At 54.6% G+C, this 20,890-nt stretch overlaps 1 protein-coding gene and 1 long non-coding RNA gene across 2 annotated transcripts; both read right to left on the reverse strand.

The window, feature by feature from the left end:
• Positions 1-497: 497 nt before the first annotated feature.
• Positions 498-4,539, reverse strand: LOC144266409 (cytochrome c oxidase subunit 6A, mitochondrial-like). Its single transcript, XM_077819864.1, has 3 exons — positions 4,440-4,539; positions 2,724-2,866; positions 498-593 (listed from the first exon to the last, which is right to left on the reverse strand). Exons 1-3 carry the CDS (start codon positions 4,537-4,539, stop codon positions 498-500), a joined length of 339 nt encoding a protein of 112 aa, XP_077675990.1.
• Positions 4,540-15,730: 11,191 nt separating this feature from the next.
• Positions 15,731-17,684, reverse strand: LOC144266974 (uncharacterized). The gene is made up of 2 exons (XR_013346520.1): positions 16,999-17,684; positions 15,731-16,674 (listed from the first exon to the last, which is right to left on the reverse strand). It is a non-coding gene; the product is annotated as an uncharacterized LOC144266974 (long non-coding RNA).
• Positions 17,685-20,890: the final 3,206 nt, after the last annotated feature.

Consider the following 20,890-nt stretch of genomic DNA (forward strand, 5'->3'; position numbering starts at 1 on the left):
AAGTGAAGAGGAGCTCTGCATGCAATTGAAACCGTAGTGGGGGATTTCAGGAGACAGAATGGGATTGCTGGAGCTGGGATTTGGCCATCCGTCCCCTCCTAAGCCCACAGCAGCCAGACAGGTTCCCAGGCTGTTGGCCGGTCCCACCCCAGGCTCTTGGTTCATAGCGGGCGCCCGGACCCCGCTCGCCATGGGGACTCTCTAGTGCCCAGCTGGGGGGATCAGGGTCGCCCCCTGGAGGATAAACCTGTTTTCCCTCCCAGTCTCTGCCCCTGGCGCCCCCATCTCAGGGGAAGCAATCAGGGTGGCAAAGTACAGTCTCATGCATGTCCCAGCCCTGGGGGCACAGAGGGGATCCCGGATCCAGGGTTTCCCGCCCCGTGTCCCTTTCCAAGCTGTTGAATGGACCAGACTGTAAATAAATCCACTGGGAGACAGATCCACTCAGGTTTATTGTCACTAGGCCCGGGGCCTCTTGGGCGGGGAGGGCGGGTGGCTCAGTGATGACCCCTTGCTTCTTCGTAGCCTGTGGGCAGGGGGTTGGTGTGGGGGTTGTGGAAGAGGCTGTGGTTCCCGTCAGCCCAGGGGAACGCCTGCAAAGAAAAAGAGGGGGACAGGAGAGGGGGTGTCTCTTTGCACCTTGGCTTTCTCAGGGCTGGCTGCCCTGAGGCCAGAAAACTCACTGCACCTCTGAGCTAGGGATCCTTTCATTGCTGTGGCTCAAACCCACAGGCCCAGCTAGCCTGGTATCCGGCCCCCTCCCTGACAGCTAGGGTTGCCAACTGTCTAATCACACAAACCCAAACACCCTTGCTCTGGCCCCTGGCCCATCCCTTCTCTGAGGTCCCACCCCGTTCACTCCATCCCCCCTCCCTCCATCGCTCGCTCTCCCCCACCCTCACTCACTTTCACCAGGTTGGGGCAGGGGGTTAGGGTGCGGGAGGGGGTGCGGGCTCTGGGTTGGGGCTGAGGAATTCGCAATGTGGGACGGGGCTCCGGGCTGAGCCTGGGGCAGGGGGTTCGTGGGCAGGAGAGGGTGCGGGGTGCAAGCTCTGTGACATTATCTGATTACAGTATGACCATGTAGAGTATTGTTGCAACCACTGTTATAGATTTGCAGCAAACCTCGTACACAGGTTGTCGAGTGAGGCATCTATGAAAAGGTTATGTTTTGCTGGTTATGATTATGCTATCTGTATGCACATACCATTTTTGTATGTGATGTTATAAGTATCAGAATATCCACCAGCTTTATGGGGATTGTCTGCCCCATTCTTTGCAATTCCCCCTAACTGAGTGACCATAGCTATCCCCACTGGGACGCTGGTCACAGCCATGTAAGATAACTGCAAAAATGTGATAATTTGCCATAGATGATCATCTTGTTGATATGTTTGTATCACCTTTGTACTATACGTTATAGATCTGTATATACAGTAACTCCTCACTTAACGGCGTCCCAGGTAACGTTGTTTCGTTGTTACGTTGCTGATCAATTAGGAAACATGCTCGTTTAAAGTTGCACAATGCTCCCTTATAACGTTGTTTGGCAGCCGCCTGCTTTGTCCACGGCTTGCAGGAAGAGCAGCCTGTTGGAGCGAGCTGGTGGACCGGCAGCCCCCTAGCCATGGGCGGCGAGTTCTATGGGCCCGCGGTACCTGGGCACCAGGAATATTCCTGGGAGGGGCCCGGCTCCTGCAATGTTTGAGGCCGGGTCTCTCCCTCGGCCCCGTCTTCTGCCCCCGGGCGATTTAAAACGGCCCGGGACCCCCACCCACAACCAGCAGCGCGGTGCAGCTGAGCGGCTTCCTGCCTGCTCGCTCCATGTGGCTGCCAGCCCTTCCCTGCGGCCCTGGGGCGGGGGGTCTGTGTCTACCCGCGCTGCTCCTGCCCCAAGCACCCCTGGAGCCAATAGGAAGCTGTGGGGGGCAGTGCCTGGGGTTAGCAGTGTGCAGAGGCCCCCTGGCCCGCCCTGCCTAGGAGCCCCAGATAAGTGCCACCCCCCCGCCCCCTCCCAGAGCCTGCACCCCCACCAATGGGAGCTGGGGAGTTGTTGCTCGAGGCAGCGGCAGTGCACGAAGACCCCCTGCTCCCCCCTGCCGCAGACGCAGGGACGTGCCAGCCGCTTCCAGGAGTGGCACAGGGCCATGGCAGGCAGGGAGCCTGCCTCAGCCCCACTGCGCTGCCGGACTTTTAGCAGCCTAAAATCTCCTGGTTTGGCTTGAGTAGCCTCCGGGAGATAGAGCTGGATTCCGGGAGACTCCCAGCCAAACTGGGAGGGTTGGCAACCCTTCTGACAGCCCAGCTCAGACCCACAGGCCCATCTAGCCCGGTATCCCGCCCCCTCCCTGACAGCCCAGATCAGCTTCATGGGCCCATCTAGCCCGGTATCCTGCCCCCTCCCTGACAGCCCAAATCAGACCCACAGGCCCATCTAGCCCGGTATCCTGCCCCCTCCCTGACAGCCCAGATCAGCTTCATGGGCCCATCTAGCCCGGTATCCTGCCCCCTCCCTGACAGCCCAAATCAGCCTCACAGGCCCATCTAGCCCGGTATCCCGCCCCCTCCCTGACAGCCCAGATGAGCTTCATGGGCCCATCTAGCCCGGTATCCTGCCCCCTCCCTGACAGTCCAGATCAGCTTCATGGGCCCATCTAGCCCCCGCCCCCCTGTGTCCTGCCCCGGATCCACCCCATGGGCCCGTGTAACCCAGTTCCTTGTACCTTGGTGCGAATACGCAGGTGATGGTAGGCAACGAACTCTTCAGGCTCGTGGGGGTGATTCTCCATCTGCAGCCAGGCGTTCAGCATGCAGATAGCCACGCCGGGCAGTGCCACCGTAAATGACAGGATCTTCCATGTCCTGGCTGCAGAGACAGTCACTGCACAGTGCATGACCCCTACACTGCCCTGGGGACAGAGTCCCCGACTGAGCCCCCATCCCACTCCCTGCAGCACAGCGCCCCCTAATGCTAAATTGGGGTCAGCACTGACCGAGGGGAGACTGCCCCCTAATGAGCCTCCCCCCATAGCACAGCGCCCCCTAGTGCTGTGTTGGGGACATCACTGACAGAGGGGAGAGAGTCCCCTATTGAGCCCCCTGTCCTGCTCCTTGCAGCACAGTGCCCCCTGGTGCTGCACTGGGGCCAGCACTGACAGAGGGGAGAGTCCCCCCCATTTCTCCCCCCCCATAGCACAGCACCCCCTCGTGCTGCACTGGGGCCACCACTGACAGAGTGGAGCGCGCCCCCTACTGAGCCCCCCCGCCCCCCTCCGATAGCACAGCACCCCCTCGCGCTGCATTGGGGCCGGCATTGACAGAGGGGAGAATGCCCCCTACTGAGCCCCCCCATCACCCCCCATAGCACAGCACCCCCTCGCGCTGCATTGTGGCCGGCATGGACAGAGGGGAGAGCGCCCCCTACTGAGACCCTGCCATGCTCCCCTGTGGCCTCCTGGCCGTTCCCAAAGGGAAGCAGCAGAGGTCAATTTCAAAGTCACGCTCCGGTGGCAGCCTCGCCCTCCTCCTGGTGGGTAAATATAGCCCCGGCCTGACGCTCTGGCATCGCTCCAGGGCCCAGTCCAAAGGCAGCGCCCGCCCCCCTGTCAGGGGAATAAATAACGCTGCTCGGCTGCCTCCCAGCCGTAGGAAGTGGGGGCCCGTTTCCTCGGTGAGTCAGGGTGGCCTGCTGGTGCTGAGAGACGGGGTTTGGAGCCCGCTGCTAAGGCACCCAATGCTTCACCATGGGGAGACATTCCCCTGTGGGACATTCCCGCCTGGTCCACATTGCCCTGAAGCTGGCTGGGTTGTGGGGCCCCTGCCGGATTTGGCTGCACAGGGATTACATGGGAGTGTGTGTGTGGGGAAGGGGGGGGGGGGCCGTAAAGCTAGAGGGAGGCTGGCTTGCAGTTATACTCCTATGCAGCACTTGACAGCTGCCCTCTGCTGCTTGACCCCACTAAACCCTTTGCCCTGGCTGTTTCTGGGACCGGATCAGCATCAACCGAGGGGGCTAATGATCTCCCACTCCCAGAGCAGGGCAGCCCTGGGGCGAGGTTCCCCCCGCTTGCATACCCTGACACAGACACAGCCCCTTTCCACGCACCACCCCATCCCCAGGGAGAAGGGAGCTCTGCTGCCCTGGACTATCCGGCCCTTGGCCTCTCAGTTGTGACTGCCAGCCAAGTGGCTCGTTAGTGGTAGTGGGGGGGCTGCAATGTGTGTGCTGGGACTGAGACCCAACAAACTTATTTCACAAGGCCACTGAACGAGCGTCAGGTGGACTCAAGATGTTGGACAGGATCAGAGCCAGCACCTCCTGTTAGGGAAAGGCTCCATGTCTCATCCCCCCCGTCCCCAGCCAGACCCCTGGGGCTGGATCAGAATGAGCACCGAGGAAGGAAAGGCCCCATAGCCCACTCCACCCTCACTCCTCTCACCTCCTGTCCCGTCCCCGTGGTGACCCCTGGCACTGGCCGACGCCGTGGCTAAACTTCTCCCCTTGGCCACCAGCGGGGTCAATCTCTGCCACAGGCTCATGTTCAGAGGAAGCAGGGGAGGGAAAACCGGCCAGCAAAGTCTAAAACGAACACTCAGCAGTGACCTCCTTCCCTTCTCCTTCTGCTCTCCTCTGCTGGCCGGTCCGGGGCTTCCCAAAGCTCTCCCGCCCCTGCCCCCCATCCCCAGAGCTCATCTGACCCAGCGTGGCCAATGAGGCAGAGGCCAGCCGGATAAACATGCCCGGCTGGGTCTCCGTCCAAAATACTCTTCTCCCATCACGTGCCCGGGACAAGGTCTCTCTGAGCCTGGCATGGTGCCCAGCAGCCCTCTTGGGTTCCTAGGGGTTGTAGTGGAGAGAGAGAGAGAGAGATCCTGGAGCACTGGGCCTGGTGCCATATCTAAGGCCTGAATCATGTATTTAACGTAGAGGCTTATAAATTTATTATTTAGTATAGGAATTTGGTAGGGTTGCTGTTAGTGTTTTAGGTATTAGCCATTTACATAAATATATTTCCAGGCTCGAACAGATACACCCCAATCTCCTAGAAGCTAAGACGGCGTGATGAAATAACGATTAGGGATACAGTGCACGCCTTGCATAAGAATCACATCTGTCCTGCATGATTTGATTCTTAAAAGCAGTTGATTCTTACAAGCAGGGAACTAGGAGTGATGTCCCAGTGGTTTTGATCACCGTATCCGGTTGATTCTTATAAATGGAGTGCCCTGTATCAGGAACAAGGGGAAGTAACAAACAGATGTCAATATGTGGAGTGGGGTGTAAGTCGTGTATTCCAGTTGTTTGTCTCCCTGTATAAATGTCAGGGTACTTCGCCTTAACCCTTTGCGCGGGCTAGGCAACAGCAAAAACTCCCGCTGCTCCTAGGCACTCATGCGCCAGGGTACCTGTGACCACAGACACTGGGACGGTGCCTAGGGGACAAGAAACCTGGCCGACTGCCTTTGTCACCGAACCGTGCGCGTGGGCTTTCTTTATGAGGAACATCGAGGTCTGCTGCATGAGCAGGCTGCCTGATCGGCTGCTCCAAGGACAGAAGCTCTGAGCAACCAAAACAGCGTTATTATGGCAACAACTTTCCAGCCTTCAGCAACTTGACAACGCTGGTTGTACTATCCACATCTGCTGTACCAGCTATCGGCCCAGGGCGGAGGGATAGCTCAGTGGTTTGAGCATTGGCCTGCTAAACCCAGGGTTGTGAATTCAATCCTTAAGGGGGCCATTTAGGGATCTGGGGCAAAAATTGGGGATTGGTCAGGGGGTGGGACTAGATGACCTCCTGAGGTCCCTTCCAACCCTGATATTCTATGATTCATGTAAAGAACACACACACACAAGCCAGCTGGGAACAGGGGCTATACTTAGGAGAGACTGAAGGAAGATCAATGGTAATAGAGGGTTGGCTGTCCTAGGGTTGTGAATGGAACCCAGGAGTCCTGATGCCCGGCCCACACCAGGGCTTCCCAAACATTTCCCTGCGGCCCGCCCCTGCAGCGGGAATAGGCACTGCAGCCCACTATTCACGCCCCTTGAGGGAAACCACAGCTTGGCTGGATGTAATAATTAAAATGAATAACACTGTCAATAGACAATGTGCACATTTCGTTCTCATTTTAAAGTCAACGCTTGTCATGCTAGAAATCCCTAGCGGCCGGCACTCAGGATCGGTGAAACCCAGCCATGTCACCCAAACCACACCTTACAACAAACGCTGAGAGCAAAAGGTGGCGTTCAAGCAGGGAAAACACAGGTTTGTGTAAAACTGAACAATAAGCAACACAACTGTATTAACAAACTTGTTAAAAAAAACACATGGTGTTACTAGATGAGTTTAAAACAAAATAGTTGTCCAACTTTGAACGCTATATTGTGCCCCTTGTCTCGCAGCATCCGGCTGTCCAGGCTTTCAGGGGAATAGCCGCTCCAATGATCCAGCAGGCTCTTGGCCTGATGCTGCCCCCAGAGCACCCGCAGCAGCCGAGAGAAATGGCCAAATCCCAGCTCCCGTGACCCCGTTCTGCCTTCAACATCCCCCACTGTAAATGGATACAAAAAACTCCTTCCTTTTTGTCCTGAGCTCTGGTGGCACCAGCTTGCCCTACCCGAGAGGCGGCTACATCTAAGCGCTGGATGATGGATCCCTATGTAAACATCCCCCGCGCCCCACCCCAGAGGTGGCTGCATCCCTGTGTTTAGAGCTTGCAGCTCCATGTGTTCAGCCAGCCAGGTAAGGGCAGCGTACGGAGGAAAGGGGGGTACGCTGGCTGGGTTCGGGGGAGGTCCTTGCTGGACCCACCTGCACAATCTCCCCGCCCAATACTGGCTTGGTTGGGGGGTCCTCACTGGGATCAGCTGCCTCTCCATTCCCAGCTATGGCTCGGGCTGCAATATTTATTCCCTGCAGGGGCCAGGGGCACCCTGCAGATCCAGCCCCTTGGGCACCAGGTGCCACCAGCGTCCCCCGCAGCCAGTCTCAGAGCCCTGGGTGCAGGAGGCTGAAACAGGAAGGTCCCTGTGTAATTACTCCCCCCGCCCTCCCCCCAGGATGGCCAGCTCCTCTCTGGGCTGAGGAGGATTTAGGAGGTCGGTGGCTTTAACCCTTCGCTACCCAGTTATCATCATGCTCAGGATCACGCTATAAAATCGTGTTAGAGTTGGGAATGGAACCCAGGAGTCCTGAGGCCCAAAGCCCAGCTCCCGCTGCTGGACCCCACCCCTCTCCTAGAGCCAGAGATAGAACCCAGGAGTCCTGGCTACCAGTTATCTCCTGCCGTAACCCATTAGACCCCACCCCTCCCAAAGCTGGATTCTCTGGTGGCTACTGTGCTCTGAGCTCAAGCAGAAACCCTTCCCCTCGTGGGGGCATTTACAGGGTCTCCCCATTACAGGGGTTCTTTAGGGCAGGGGGGTTCCTGAACTGAGGGCCATGATACAGCCCTGGGTGGTCGGCCAGTGCAGCCCTGGGCAGAGGTTTGTGGGTGGGGGGCAAGTGGGGGTGTTGTGAAGCAGACAGGCGTGACCGGTGATGGCCTCCGCTGAAGGCTGGAGGAGCCCAGCGCCCTGGCGGGTGGCAGAGGGCAAAGCAGAGCCGCTGAGCGGAGGGTGAGGAGAAAGGGCAGCTCCCAGGGCGGCAGGAGGGGGCTGGAGGGTTCGTGGCCAGGCCTAAGCATCTGCCTCTGCCCAGCACTGGCAGCCCCCAAGCCCTTCCCTCATTCCCGGGCAGAGGGTGCCCGCGAGGCACACCAGGGAGCTGGGTGGGTGACCGGGGCAGGGCTGCCAGGTGATCTGCTTAAGGCACTCAGTGGGCCACTGTGGCGGAGGGTGTCAGCAGGGGCCTGGTGTGACACCTGCCTGGCCCCTTTGCCTGCTCGCCAGCCCTGGTCTCTGCTGAAGAGAGAGGCCCCGCACGCCCCGCGGTGCCCCTCTCCCTGACTGACGCGTGTTAATAGCGGGCCACAGTGCCTAATACAGCAGCACAGCTGGACCTCAGGGAAAAGTTTGGGACCCCCTGCTCTAGAGTCTATCCAGCCCTGAGTGGTCGCAGTAGCTTCTCCCACAGACGAGGAATCTCTAAGGGTTGTTCCTGGATGTGGGTCTTAGACGCCTGCTGATATTCAACCAACTCCTAAAGCTCTTCCTGCAGTCGGCACATTTACAGGGGCTCGCTCCCGCGTGAACCCTCTGGTGGATCACGACCTGCTCCTGGATTCGCCACCTCTACACGGCCGCTCCCCCAGTGTGGATCCTCAGAGGCTGGGCATGGGTGGAGCTCTGGCTGAAGCCCTTCCCGCGGGTGGTACGCTTGTAGGATCTCTCACTTGGGTGGGTCCGCCCCTGCCAGATCGTATCGGAGCCAACCCGCAGAGCTCTGGCCGCCTCTGTGGGGTCGCTCCCCCATATGGATCTGCGGGTGCCCGCTGAAGAGTACGTGGTGACTCCCTGTTCTGTTCACTCCCTCTGGGGCACCTGGTATTGGCTGCTGTCGGCAGACAGGATATGGGGCTGGATGGACCTTTGGTCTGACCCAGGAGGGCCGTTCTCATGTTCTCTCTGCCTGTGCGGACAATACGCACCACTCAGGGGACAGGGCGCAGGACAACGGTAGCACAGAGTCACTTGTTCTGAAGTGAGCTGCCCCGAGCAGGAGTTACCCACCCCCGAGCCTGCCTCCCAGAAACGACCTCCCCGTCGTTAAACGGCACAACCCTTCAACAGAGCCACGAGAGCTGAGCTGGGCCCCAGCCCTTCAGCAGTCCCCTTCAGTGGGCCAGACCCCTAAGGAACCCACTCACACTCAAGGGTGGGCCACTCGGCCTCAGCACCTCCAATACCCAGCCCCTGGACTCCAGCCCCCCCCGGTTTCTCTTGGTGAGCTCAGCCCAGCTCAGACAGACTGCTGCTCAGAGACGTCTGCCCTCTCCAGCGAATAACGCTCCTCAGCGGGTGTTTGCAGGGACACCACCCAGCCGCTCCAAAGCAGAGCAGGGTTTATTAGACCACGTCGGGAAGCCCTTAGGCTAGCAGAGAGAAGCAAAGGTTAAGCCACAGGCCAGATGGGCCAAGGCCAGGGCTCCCATGAGGCCTGCTTCTGTAGGACCCATCTTTGCTTCCCTTCTGTCTCTGTTACATTCGGCAGGTCTACACTATGGGCGCTATGTAGCGTTATAGCGTAGATCGGGGGTGGGGAACTTTTTTCTATGAGGGGCCATTGACCCACAATAAAAAAATCAATTGTGGGCCACACATAGCCCTGCCGGGGGGAGGGAGAGACACCGAGGCTCGGGGCTTCCCCTAGGGTTGCCACCTTTCTAATTGCACAAAACTGAACACCCCTGCCCTGCTGCTTCCCCAAGGCCTCATGCCCCCACTCACTCCTGCCCCCCTCCCTCAGTGGCTCGCTCTCCCTGACCCTCACTCACTTTCACTGGGCTGGGGCAGGGGGTTGGAGTGCAGGAGGGGGTGAGGGCTCTGGCTGGGGAGGTGCAGACTCTGGGGTGGGACTGGGGATGAGGGGATTGAAGTACAGGAGGGGGCTCTGGCCTGGGGCCAAGGGGTTTGGAGTGTGGGAGCGGGCTCAGGGCTGGGGCAGGGGGTTGGAGTGCAGGAGGGGGTGAGGGCTCCAGATGCGGGTGCAGGCTCTGGGGTGGGGCCAGAAATGAGGGGTTCAGGGTGCAGGAGGGGGTGAGGGCTCTGGCTGGGGGGGTGCAGGCTCTGGGGTGGGGCTGGAGATGAGGGGATTGAGGTACAGGAGGGGGCCAAGGGGTTTGGAGTGTGGGAGTGGGCTCAGGGCTGGGGCAGGGGGTGTGGGGTGCGGGCTCCGGCTGGGCAGCGCTTACTTCAGTCGGCGGCGCAGCGGGCTAAGCCGGGCTCCCTGCCTGCCCTGGCTCCGTGCGGCTCCTGGAAGCAGCCGGCATATCTGGCCCCTAGGTGGAGGCACGGTTGAAATTAAGCAATGGGCTGGATCCGGCCCATGGGCCGTATGTTCCCCACCCCTGGTGTAGATGCTTCCTATATTGATGGAAGGGGTTTTTCCATCACTGTAGGTAATCCACCTCCCCGAGCAGGGTAGCTAGATTGATGGAAGAATCTGGGGTTAACTGACTTCACTATGGTGCACGCACCCCAAAGCGACATAGCTAGCTCAATGTAAATTTTAAATGAAGACCAGGGCTAAGTCCCAGGTGAGAGCCCCTGCGTCTCTCAGCCCAGCTCTTATCATCTGCTGTCACCTTCCCTCATTGTCCTGCTGCAGAACATCGCTGAGTTCACTTGTGCTTCACCCAGCCAGGCTGGGCGCCTCCCATTGACAATCGACTGGTGTCAGGTGTTCAGTCTTTGGGGTTCCCAGGTTCTTTCCAGATCCTCCATTGATACAGGTTGGTCCCAGCCAGTCCTTAATGACACTCCCAGACAGCTATGTGACAAAATACATCATGTCTCCTGCTCTTTACGCTCAGTACAAAGCATGGAGGGGAAACTGAGGCCTACACTGGTGTCATAACAACTTGACCAAAATTCCCACCTTCAGCACCCCCTTTCACAACCCCGCCACATGTACTCACGGGAGCCTAGTGAACGCTATCATTTTGCTTTCCCGTCTGCAGACATATCCCACCTCACTGCTAACAACCCTCATGCCACAGACACGACCTGCGTAACTCACTGCTGAAACGATGAGGACTGGATCCCTCTTGCCCCATGATCACACACACGGGGGGGGGGGGGCAGGGCTCAGACCCCAATCTCTCCTGACTCCTATCACAGCCTTGGGATACTCCTCAAACAAGCCCGACATCTCCTCCTATCACAAACACACCCCAACCAAACTATCCCCTCGTCACCATCACCACTGGGAACAGCTCCACATGGCCCAAGGAGTACAGCACATGCAGATCATTCTCAGGGGCTCTTCCCAGCTCCACAGGGGCAGAATTAAGGTTACACACAGGGGTGGCGAGTTGTATGGGCCCGTGATGCCCGTGCTCCACCGATATGAGAACAGGGGGCCTGGCTCCACCAAAGTTCAGGGCTGGGTCTCTCCCCCGGCCCCGCCTGCTGTCCCCACGCGCCTCCCCCAGAGCGTCCCCCACAGCCCCTCCTGCCACCCCTGGGCCAGTTAAAAGGGCCCGGGGCCCCCCCCGCCACCACCGGCAAGGCAACAGGACGAAGGCGGCTTCTTGCTCCCCCGCTCCGCTTACGGAAGCAGCCGGCACGTCCCTGCGGGCCCCGGGGGGGGGGAAGGGGAGCGAGCATCTCCGCGCGCTGCCCCCACCCAGAGCGCCGACTCTGCCGACTGCGGCCAATGGGAGCTGCGGGGACAGTGCCTGAGGGCAGTGGCGCACGGAGACGCCTCCAGCCCCTGCCGAGGAGCTGCTGCCAGAGGGGTGTGCCATTTCCTTCTGGGAGCCGCCTGAGGCAAGTGTTAGGCTATAGATAGTCAGGTCTCTCGGTAAAGGCCTGTACTCTAAGAATTTAGGTGTATTCTTATCCCTTGGCTAGTTATTGAGGTATGAAAGAAAGAATCAAAATCACTGTCTGCCGGTGTAAGGGCCTTCTCTCACTGGGACAGTCTGAGGCCCTGTGCTTAGGCTAAGGCCTTTGGCTAAGCGACAGAGGCAGCCATAAGCTGGGAAGCGACCGGTCACATCCTCACCAGTCCCATTGAAAGAAGGTGCTATTGGACTGTTAGGAATACAATCCTGTCCCGATAGTGCCCATCACCTCCAGAGAAAGGGAAGTGCCTAGAAGATGTAAAAGGAAACTTAGTTTGATAGCATCCTGTCTGGCAAGCACTCGCTTATCAATAGCTGGGATGTGAAATCCTCATTTCTGTAAAAAGAAAAGGAGTACTTGTGGCACCTTAGAGGCTAACAAATTTATCTGAGCATAAGCTTTCCTGAGCTACAGCTCACTTCACCATTTCTGTGTTTGTTCTATCACTGTAGTCCCCATTTCCCCATTGTTTGTCTGTATAATCTCTCTCTGGTTCTGGGATTGTTCCTGTCTGCTGTATAATGAATTTTGCTGGGTGTAAACTAATTAAGGTGGTGGGATATAATTGGTTAAATAATCATGTTACAATATGTTAGGATTGGTTAGTTAAATTTCAGGAAAATGATTGGTTAAGGTATAGCTAAGCAGAACTCAAGTTTTATTATATAGTCTGCAGTCAATCAGGAAGTGGGGGTGTGTGGGGGTGGAAATGGGAACAGGGAATGGGGGTGGGGAAATTGGAATCATGTTTGGCTAAGGGCAGGAATGGGAACAGGGACACAGGTGTAAGGCTCTGTGGTGTCAGAGCTGGGAAGGGGGACACTAAGGAAGGAAACTGGAATCATGCTTGCTGGAAGTTCACCCCAATAAACATCAAATTGTTTGCACCTTTGGACTTCGGGTATTGTTGCTCTCTGTTCATGCAAGAAGGACCAGGGAAGTAAGTGGGTGAAGGAATAGGCCCCCTAACAGCAAGCTGCACCCCTCACCCTCTCCCATACCCCAACCCCAGACCAGACCCCATACCACCTCCCACACCCCAACCACCCACCCCAGCCCAGAGCCTACACCCCAACTCCTTCCCAGAACACATTTCCCATACCCCCTTCTGCACCCCAACCCCCTGCCCCAGCCCAGACCCCACACCATGCACCCAAACTCCCTCCCAGAGCCTTAGGCAGGTGTGTGTGTGTGTGTGGGGGGGGGACTTGGACCACCAAAAATTATACAAACCTGCCACCCTTGATTACATGGGCCTGTCCCTTAACTCTGCATTTCCTGGTTTTCAGAGCTTTGAGGGCCTCCCCATCCTGGAGGGGCAAGAGATGGCCCCAGCCCGCGGCAAGCTTAACACTGAGATCACCATGGTTTTGCAAGTAAATAAGACTGAGATTCGGGTTCTGACCTCCCTGTGTCTGCATCCCCATGCTGCCCTGAAGCTAACTGGGCTGGCAGGGAGAGGGGGGAACTGCAGGGCTCAGATGCACAAACCCCCACCCTGCTGCTCCAGAGCTGGCTGTGGTGTGGGTGGGGTATTTGTCTCTCTGGTACCAGCTGCAGTTCAGGGCCTGATCCCCTTGTCACTGCAGCTGACACAAGCCCAGGAGCCAGCCCTGCAGGACCCCTCTCCAGTCCAGGGCCAGGAGCCGTGGCATGGACCAATCAGCTGTGGATGCAGGGGCGGGACCAGTCGGGAAGTGGACCAGTCACTGCTAGGTCTGGACTGCAGAACCCTGGACTTTGACTCTTATTTCAAAATCCGTCCCCCGGAAGCAGCACGGCTTTGTAGGGCACCCGAAAATTTGGGGCACCCCTGAGGCTTAGTGTTCAACCTCCCACCTTTTCCGCTCCCTGGTCTGATCCTTCCTGCAGCTCCCACCACAGCTGGCTGCTGCAGCCTGGTGAGTCTTCCGGGGGAGGGGATCTGCTACTTAACAGTGAAAAAGCCTCCAGCCTGCCAGACCTGTTAGCACAACACTGAAACTGTTAAAGAGCCATTTAAGTTTTTTTCCACTGCATGCATCCGATGAAGTGAGCTGTAGCTCCCGAAAGCTTATGCTCAAATAAATTTGTTAGTCTCTAAGGTGCCACAAGTCCTCCTTTTTGTGGATACAGACTAACACGGCTGCTACTCTGAAACCTGTCAAGTGGTAATGAAGCCATTTAACAAGCATTTGCCAACCCCCAGGTCTATACTGTCAGTTTCTGAATTTACTGACAAAACCAGTTGTGCATTACTCAGCTCCTCCAAGTTAAGATCAAGTGTTTACTCAGAACATGTTAGTCACAGGACCTTAGTTTAAAATTTGCTTTAAAAATATTTCATTAGTGTGTTGCTGAAGATGATAAAATCACATCTCTAAAAAAACCCTTGCATCAATTTATAGATCATAGAATCATAGAATATCAGGGTTGGAAGGGACCTCAGGAGGTATCTAGTCCAACCCCCTGCTCAAAGCAGGACCAACCCCAATTAAATCATCCCAGCCAGGGCTTTGCCAAGCCTGACCTTAAAAACTTCTAAGGAAGGAGATTCCACCACCTCCCTAGGCAACACATTCCAGTGTTTCACCACCCTCCTAGTGAAAAAGTTTTTCCTAATATCCAACCTAAACCTCCCCCACTGCAACTTGAGACCATTACTCCTTGTTCTGTCATCTGCTACCACTGAGAACAGTCTAGATCCATCCTCTTTGGAACCCCCTTTCAGGGAGTTGAAAGCAGCTATCAAATCCCCCCTCATTCTTCTCTTCCGCAGACTAAACAATCCCAGTTCCTTCAGCCTCTCCTCATAAATCATGTGTTCCAGTCCCCTAATCATTTTTGTTGCCCTCTGCTGGATGTTTTCCAATTTTCCACATCCTTCTTGTAGTGTGGGGCCCAAAACTGGACACAGTACTCCAGATGAGACCTCACCAATGTCTAACAGAGGGGAACGATCACGTCCCTCGATCTGCTCGCTATGCCCCTACTTATACATCCCAAAATGCCATTGGCCTTCTTGGCAACAAGGGCACACTGTTGACTCCTATCCAGCTTCTCATCCACTGTAACCCCTAGGTCCTTTTCTGTAGAACTGCTGCCTAGTCACTTGGTCCCTAGTCTGTAGAGGTGCATGGGATTCTTCCATCCTAAGTGCAGGACTCTGCACTTGTCCTTGTTGAACCTTATCAGATTTCTTTTGGCCCAATCCTCTAATTTGTCTAGGCCCCTCTGTATCCTATCCCTACCCTCCAGCGTATCTACCACTCCTCCCAGTTTAGTGTCACCTGCAAACTTGCTGAGGGTGCAATCCACACCATCCTCCAGATCATTTATGAAGATATTGAACAAAACCGGCTCCAGGACCGACCCTTGGGGCACTCCACTTGGGGCACTCCACCAGCTGCCAACTAGACATGGAGCCATTGATCACTACCCATTGAGCCCGACAATCTAGCCAACTTTCTATCCACCTTATAGTCCATTCATCCAGCCCATAGTTCTTTAACTTGCTAGCAAGAATACTGTAGGATACCGTATCAAAATCTTTGCTAAAGTCAAGGAACAACATGTCCACTGCTTTCCCCTCATCCACAGAGCCAGTTATCTCGTCATAGAAGGCAATTAGATTAGTCAGGCATGACTTGCCCTTGGTGAATCCATGCTGACTGTTCCTGATCACTTTCCTCTCCTCTAAGTGCTTCAGAATTGATTCCTTGAGGACCTGCTCCATGATTTTTCCAGGGACTGAGGTGAGGCTGACTGGCCTGTAGTTTCCAGGATCCTCCTTCTTCCCTTTTTTAAAGATGGGCACTACATTAGCCTTTTTCCAGTCGTCCGGGATGCACAAACTGAGTATTCATCTTTAGCCTTAAATGCTTGGATCTTCCGACATATAGTTTTTTAAATATATCCTTCAAAAGACCACCCTTATCTAAAACACACATGCGAGCCCAGGCTGCCTCAGGCAGAGGGGCACAAGTTTAAGAATACTGCATAGGGCCCCATAAATCGTAAAGACATCCCTGCCCTGGAGGGCAAGCAGAAAAGAGGTTAGGTCCAGGCATGGACCCTAACAGCCCCACCCCACAGCTTGCTAGTTTGTTAATTTCAGTGTACTAAAGGGGCCAGAGAGACACAGAACTGTCCTCTGACAATGTTAAACAGTTAAGCAGGATTGAGAGTATGGAAACCTCAGGCTGCTTTGTCCCCTGGCAAACAATAGAATCCTCATGCTGCAACTTGGAAATTTATTAAGCAGGATACACAAGAAAATAATTCAAAACAAAACAAAGGATTTTGAAAGTGAGTGTTAAGCAAAACAATTGTAAGCAAAACTTGAAGTCCCTTTTTTTCAGAGAGGATACTTGTGAAATATTCTTTTGTTGAGAGCTGTGAGTTTTGTGGTTACTTTTCCTGCTTTTAACAAAACGGATGCGAAAGGAAGCGGAGGAAGAGAACCAATAGGAAGGTGGGAGAAATATGGCTTTGTGTCGGCGTTTTCAGGACACAGGACAGCTGATCTGTCATGGCTAGATGCTCTGGGCTGGCAAGTCGGTCAGGATAGCTGTTGCTCTGGACCTGACTCACTTTCCCAGTCCTGGTCATCATCTGGCTGTTCTGGGCAGGTCCTTTTCTTCACCAGTTCTTCACTGAGTGGGCTCTCTTGTGCCATTGTGCTGGTGTCATGCCTTGCAGTTGATTAAAGGATCTGCTCAAAGACACACACACACACACACAGATAGGACAGGCGGAAGATAGCAGGGGATGGAAAGGAACACACAAGGGAAAGGAAAAACAGCAGGATCCTCATGTTCATTAACCTGGTGTCTTGGTGGACTGGCCGTGATGGCCAGGTGTCCCCACTGGTGTGCTGAGCTCTGGGTGTTGCAGTGACCCTGCAGGCTCACCACCCTTCCCCTCTCTGGATTCTTTCCATGCAAATGATAACCAAACCCATGCCTATGCAGGGGCCCACCACAGTCCAGGGTAGACACAGATGGACATCATTTTCTATGTGAAAACTGACAAGTCCTTCATGTAAGTCAACATTTTACCCCCTCCTCCAGGCAGCTGCATAACCATGACAAAGATAGACTTGTTTCTGATGAAGTAATCTGAAAATTTCTTCCCTTTTTCCATTTGTTGGTTAGCGTACAGCAAACTAAATTGTTGGTAACCTGGCGATAAAATAAAGGGAGAGTTAGCACAGTGGATCTCTAAACAATTGCTTTTCTGCCATTTCTTATTTGGACTGTTGGATCGAAAAGCTAAATAACTAAACATACAAGAAAATGATTTCTAGCTGCTTGACTTGTCTGTAGATGAAATAACTAATTAAAAAAAAATCACAAGTCTCTTACAATAATGGAAACTGACGTTGCCAAAATGTTGTTCTGCTGGATGGTGTATAATTATCCAAATACAAAATACGTCTCAGACGGTGAGCTCTCTCAAACAATAATTGCTCAGTTTTAAAGTACGTTTATTTCCTTACAACTTACCTGGCTTCTTCAGGAGTTTGGTTGCCACCATCTCCATGAATTTGTCAATGGTCATATTGTTGAATTCCTGCTCTTTATTTGCCACATCTATGATGCTTCTTCTGCCCTCCACCCCATCTACAAACACCTGGAACACGATAGACATCCTCACTGCTCTTCCATCAGCTGGCAACTGAGCCCCTGCCTTCCCTTCTCCTCACCACCAAGTCTCTGAAGCTTTCACTTTCACTGTTTGTGATGCATTTTTAAAGCAACAATGTCTGCATTACTGAGCCGTAAAAACAGCCATTAAGAAATGTCTTCCAGAGCAGTCATTGGGGTGGATGCTGGGGCAGCTCTCTCGGGCCTGGTCTTGGGGGGAGAGCTGGGTGATGCTGTAGATACAGGTTTAACACTGGTGAAAGGCTTCAATATGATTTTAGCTGTTAGCTGAGATTGGCGTGAGCATGGGTTTGGTTTGAGCTGGTATTAACAAGACAGCAGGACCTTGTTTTGCAAAAGTAAGGACTCTGCTGAGCCAAACGGTCTTAAGCTCTTCGGACTTTTTCCACAAAAGGACAAAGCAGTGTGACCAAAACCCCTCTCCGTTCTGAACCGTGTTTTGCAGGACAGCGGAAAATAGAAACGAGCTCATGGGCAGCCGGTGACAAGGCCGTTGGGGAAGGCTAGCCCCCAGCCCCTCCCCTTGTGCCCAAGGCCCTGCCCTATATGCCCCCCCTTCTGTCCCCCCTCCCCTGCAGGAGCTCAGAGCACCCCCACCACAGCCCCTGGCCCCAGCGCCGGGCAGCCAGCCCCGGTGCACCATGTGGCAGCACTCCCGGCCCCGGTGCTCTGGGCGGCGCAGCCAGCCTCCGGATGGCATGGCCCAGCACCAGCTGCTCTGACTCCCTGCTGGAGGCAGGCCAGCCAGCCCCAGCCAGCCTGGGCTCGCCAAGGCAGAACGCTCTGGGAACTGCAGGAGGGGGCCTGGCCTGGGGGTGGAGTGTGGGCAGGGCCACGCTAGGCTGTTTGGGAAGGCACAGCGTACCCCTGCCTACGTAAGGATACCCGCTGCCCGTGTTCCCGGAGCTCTGAAAGGGGAGGGGGCGCATGCCTGCCGGGCAGCTGAACTCAAAACACTGAGCAGAGCGGTCACGGTGGGCATTGTGGGATAGTGAGGGAGGCCAGTTCTGGCGATATAACAAATGGCAGTGTCTACGCTGACGCTTTGTTGCTTTAACTTTGCAGCAAAAAGCTCGATGCCTCTCCTCGAGGTAGTTTTATTTTGTCAGAAAACAGCAGAGTTTTGCCTCCAAAAGGAGCTTTGCAACGTGTCCACCTCCACCGTTTTGTCGGCAAAAGCTGCCTTTTGCGGACACAGCTGTGCAGTGTGGACAAGGCTTGAGCCTCCGGTGTCTTTCCCTCCTCTGCTGTCCCAGCTGCCCCCTCAATCTTTAGAAACTGGTGCCCTGAGCCCCTGCAAATGAAAGTAAGACAATCAGTTTTTAATAAAAGGAGTACTCGGATCGCTACCCCTTCCTGCTTCTCCACGTGGGCACCAATAATACTGCCAAGAATGATCTTGAGCGGATCACTGCAGACTACGTGGCTCTGGGAAGAAGGATAAAGGAGTTTGAGGCGCAAGTGGTGTTCTCGTCCATCCTCCCCGTGGAAGGAAAAGGCCTGGGTAGGGACCGTCGAATCGTGGAAGTCAACGAATGGCTACGCAGGTGGTGTCGGAGAGAAGGCTTTGGATTCTTTGACCATGGGATGGTGTTCCATGAAGGAGGAGTGCTGGGCAGAGACGGGCTCCATCTTACGAAGAGAGGGAAGAGCATCTTTGCCAGCAGGCTGGCTAACCTAGTGAGGAGGGCTTTAAACTAGGTTCACCGGGGGAAGGAGACCAAAGCCCTGAGGTAAGTGGGAAAGAGGGATACCGGGAGGAAGCACAGGCAGAAATGTCTGTGAGGGGAGGGCTCCTGCCTCATACTGGGAATGAGGGGCGATCAACAGGTTATCTCAAGTGCTTATATACACAAAGTGTATATAAAAGTGTGCTTATATGCACAAAGCCTTGGAAACAAGCAGGGAGAACTGGAGGTCCTGGTGATGTCAAGGAACTATGACGTGATTGGAATCACAGAGACTTGGTGGGATAACTCACATGACTGGAGTACTGTCATGGATGGTTATAAACTGTTCAGGAAGGACAGGCAGGGCAGAAAAGGTGGGGGAGTAGCACTGTATGTAAGGGAGCAGTATGACTGCTCAGAGCTCCGGTACGAAACTGTAGAAAAACCTGAGTGTCTCTCGATTAAGTTTAGAAGTGTGTGCAACAAGAGTGATGTAGTGGTGGGAGTCTGCTATAGACCACCGGACCAGGGGGATGAGGTAGATGAGGCTTTCTTCTGGCAGCTCACGGAAGCTACTAGATCGCATGCCCTGATTCTCATGGGTGACTTTAATTTTCCTGATATCTGCTGGGAGAGCAATACTGCGGTGCATAGACAATCCAGGAAGTTTTTGGAAAGCGTAGGGGACAATTTCCTGGTGCAAGTGCTAGAGGAGCCAACTAGGGGGGGCGCTTTTCTTGACCTGCTGCTCACAAACCGGGTAGAATTAGTGGGGGAAGCAAAAGTGGATGGGAATCTGGGAGGCAGTGACCATGAGTTGGTTGAGTTCAGGATCCTGACGCAGGGAAGAAAGGTAAGCAGCAGGATACGGACCCTGGACTTCAGGAAAGCAGACTTCGACTCCCTCAGGGAACGGATGGCCAGGATCCCCTGGGGGACTAACTTGAAGGGGAAAGGAGTCCAGGAGAGCTGGCTGTATTTCAAGGAATCCCTGTTGAGGTTACAGGGACAAACCATCCCAATGAGTCGAAAGAATAGTAAATATGGCAGGCGACCAGCTTGGCTTAACGGTGAAATCCTAGCGGATCTTAAACATAAAAAAGAAGCTTACAAGAAGTGGAAGGTTGGACATATGACCAGGGAAAAGTATAAAAATATTGCTCGGGCATGTAGGAATGAAATCAGGAGGGCCAAATCGCACCTGGAGCTGCAGCTAGCGAGAGATGTCAAGAGTAACAAGAAGGGTTTCTTCAGGTATGTTGGCAACAAGAAGAAAGCCAAGGAAAGTGTGGGCCCCTTACTGAATGAGGGAGGCAACCTAATAACAGAGGATGTGGAAAAAGCTAATGTACTCAATGCTTTTTTTGCCTCTGTTTTCACTAACAAGGTCAGCTCCCAGACTGCTACGCTGGGCATCACAAAATGGGGAAGAGATGGCCAGCCCTCTGTGGAGATAGAGGTGGTTAGGGACTATTTAGAAAAGCTGGACGTGCACAAGTCCATGGGGCCGGACAAGTTGCATCCGAGAGTGCTGAAGGAATTGGCGGCTGTGATTGCAGAGCCATTGGCCATTATCTTTGAAAACTCGTGGCGAACCGGGGAAGTCCCGGATGACTGGAAAAAGGCTAATGTAGTGCCAATCTTTAAAAAAGGGAAGAAGGAGGATCCTGGGAACTACAGGCCAGTCAGCCTCACCTCAGTCCCTGGAAAAATCATGGAGCAGGTCCTCAAAGAATCAATCTTGAAGTACTTGCATGAGAGGAAAGTGATCAGGAACAGCCAGCATGGATTCACCAAGGGAAGGTCATGCCTGACTAATCTAATCGCCTTTTATCATGAGATTACTGGTTCTGTGGATGAAGGGAAAGCAGTGGATGTATTGTTTCTTGACTTTAGCAAAGCTTTTGACACGGTCTCCCACAGTATTCTTGTCAGCAAGTTAAGGAAGTATGGGCTGGATGAATGCACTATAGGGTGGGTAGAAAGCTGGCTAGATTGTCGGGCTCAACGGGTAGTGATCAATGGCTCCATGTCTAGTTGGCAGCCGGTGTCAAGTGGAG

The sequence above is a fragment of the Eretmochelys imbricata genome, chromosome 6 (assembly GCF_965152235.1).
Source record: "Eretmochelys imbricata isolate rEreImb1 chromosome 6, rEreImb1.hap1, whole genome shotgun sequence".
Lineage (NCBI taxonomy): Eukaryota > Metazoa > Chordata > Testudines > Cheloniidae > Eretmochelys > Eretmochelys imbricata.

Coding starts and splice junctions, on each gene's coding strand:
- LOC144266409 (XM_077819864.1), bottom strand. CDS start 4,539: ATGAGCCTGTGGCAGAGATTGACCCCGCTGGTGGCCAAGGGGAGAAGT. Junction 2,867..4,439: donor CCACGGGGACGGGACAGGAG/GTGAGAGGAGTG, acceptor CTGTCTCTGCAG/CCAGGACATGGAAGATCCTG. Junction 594..2,723: donor ACCTGCGTATTCGCACCAAG/GTACAAGGAACT, acceptor TTTTCTTTGCAG/GCGTTCCCCTGGGCTGACGG.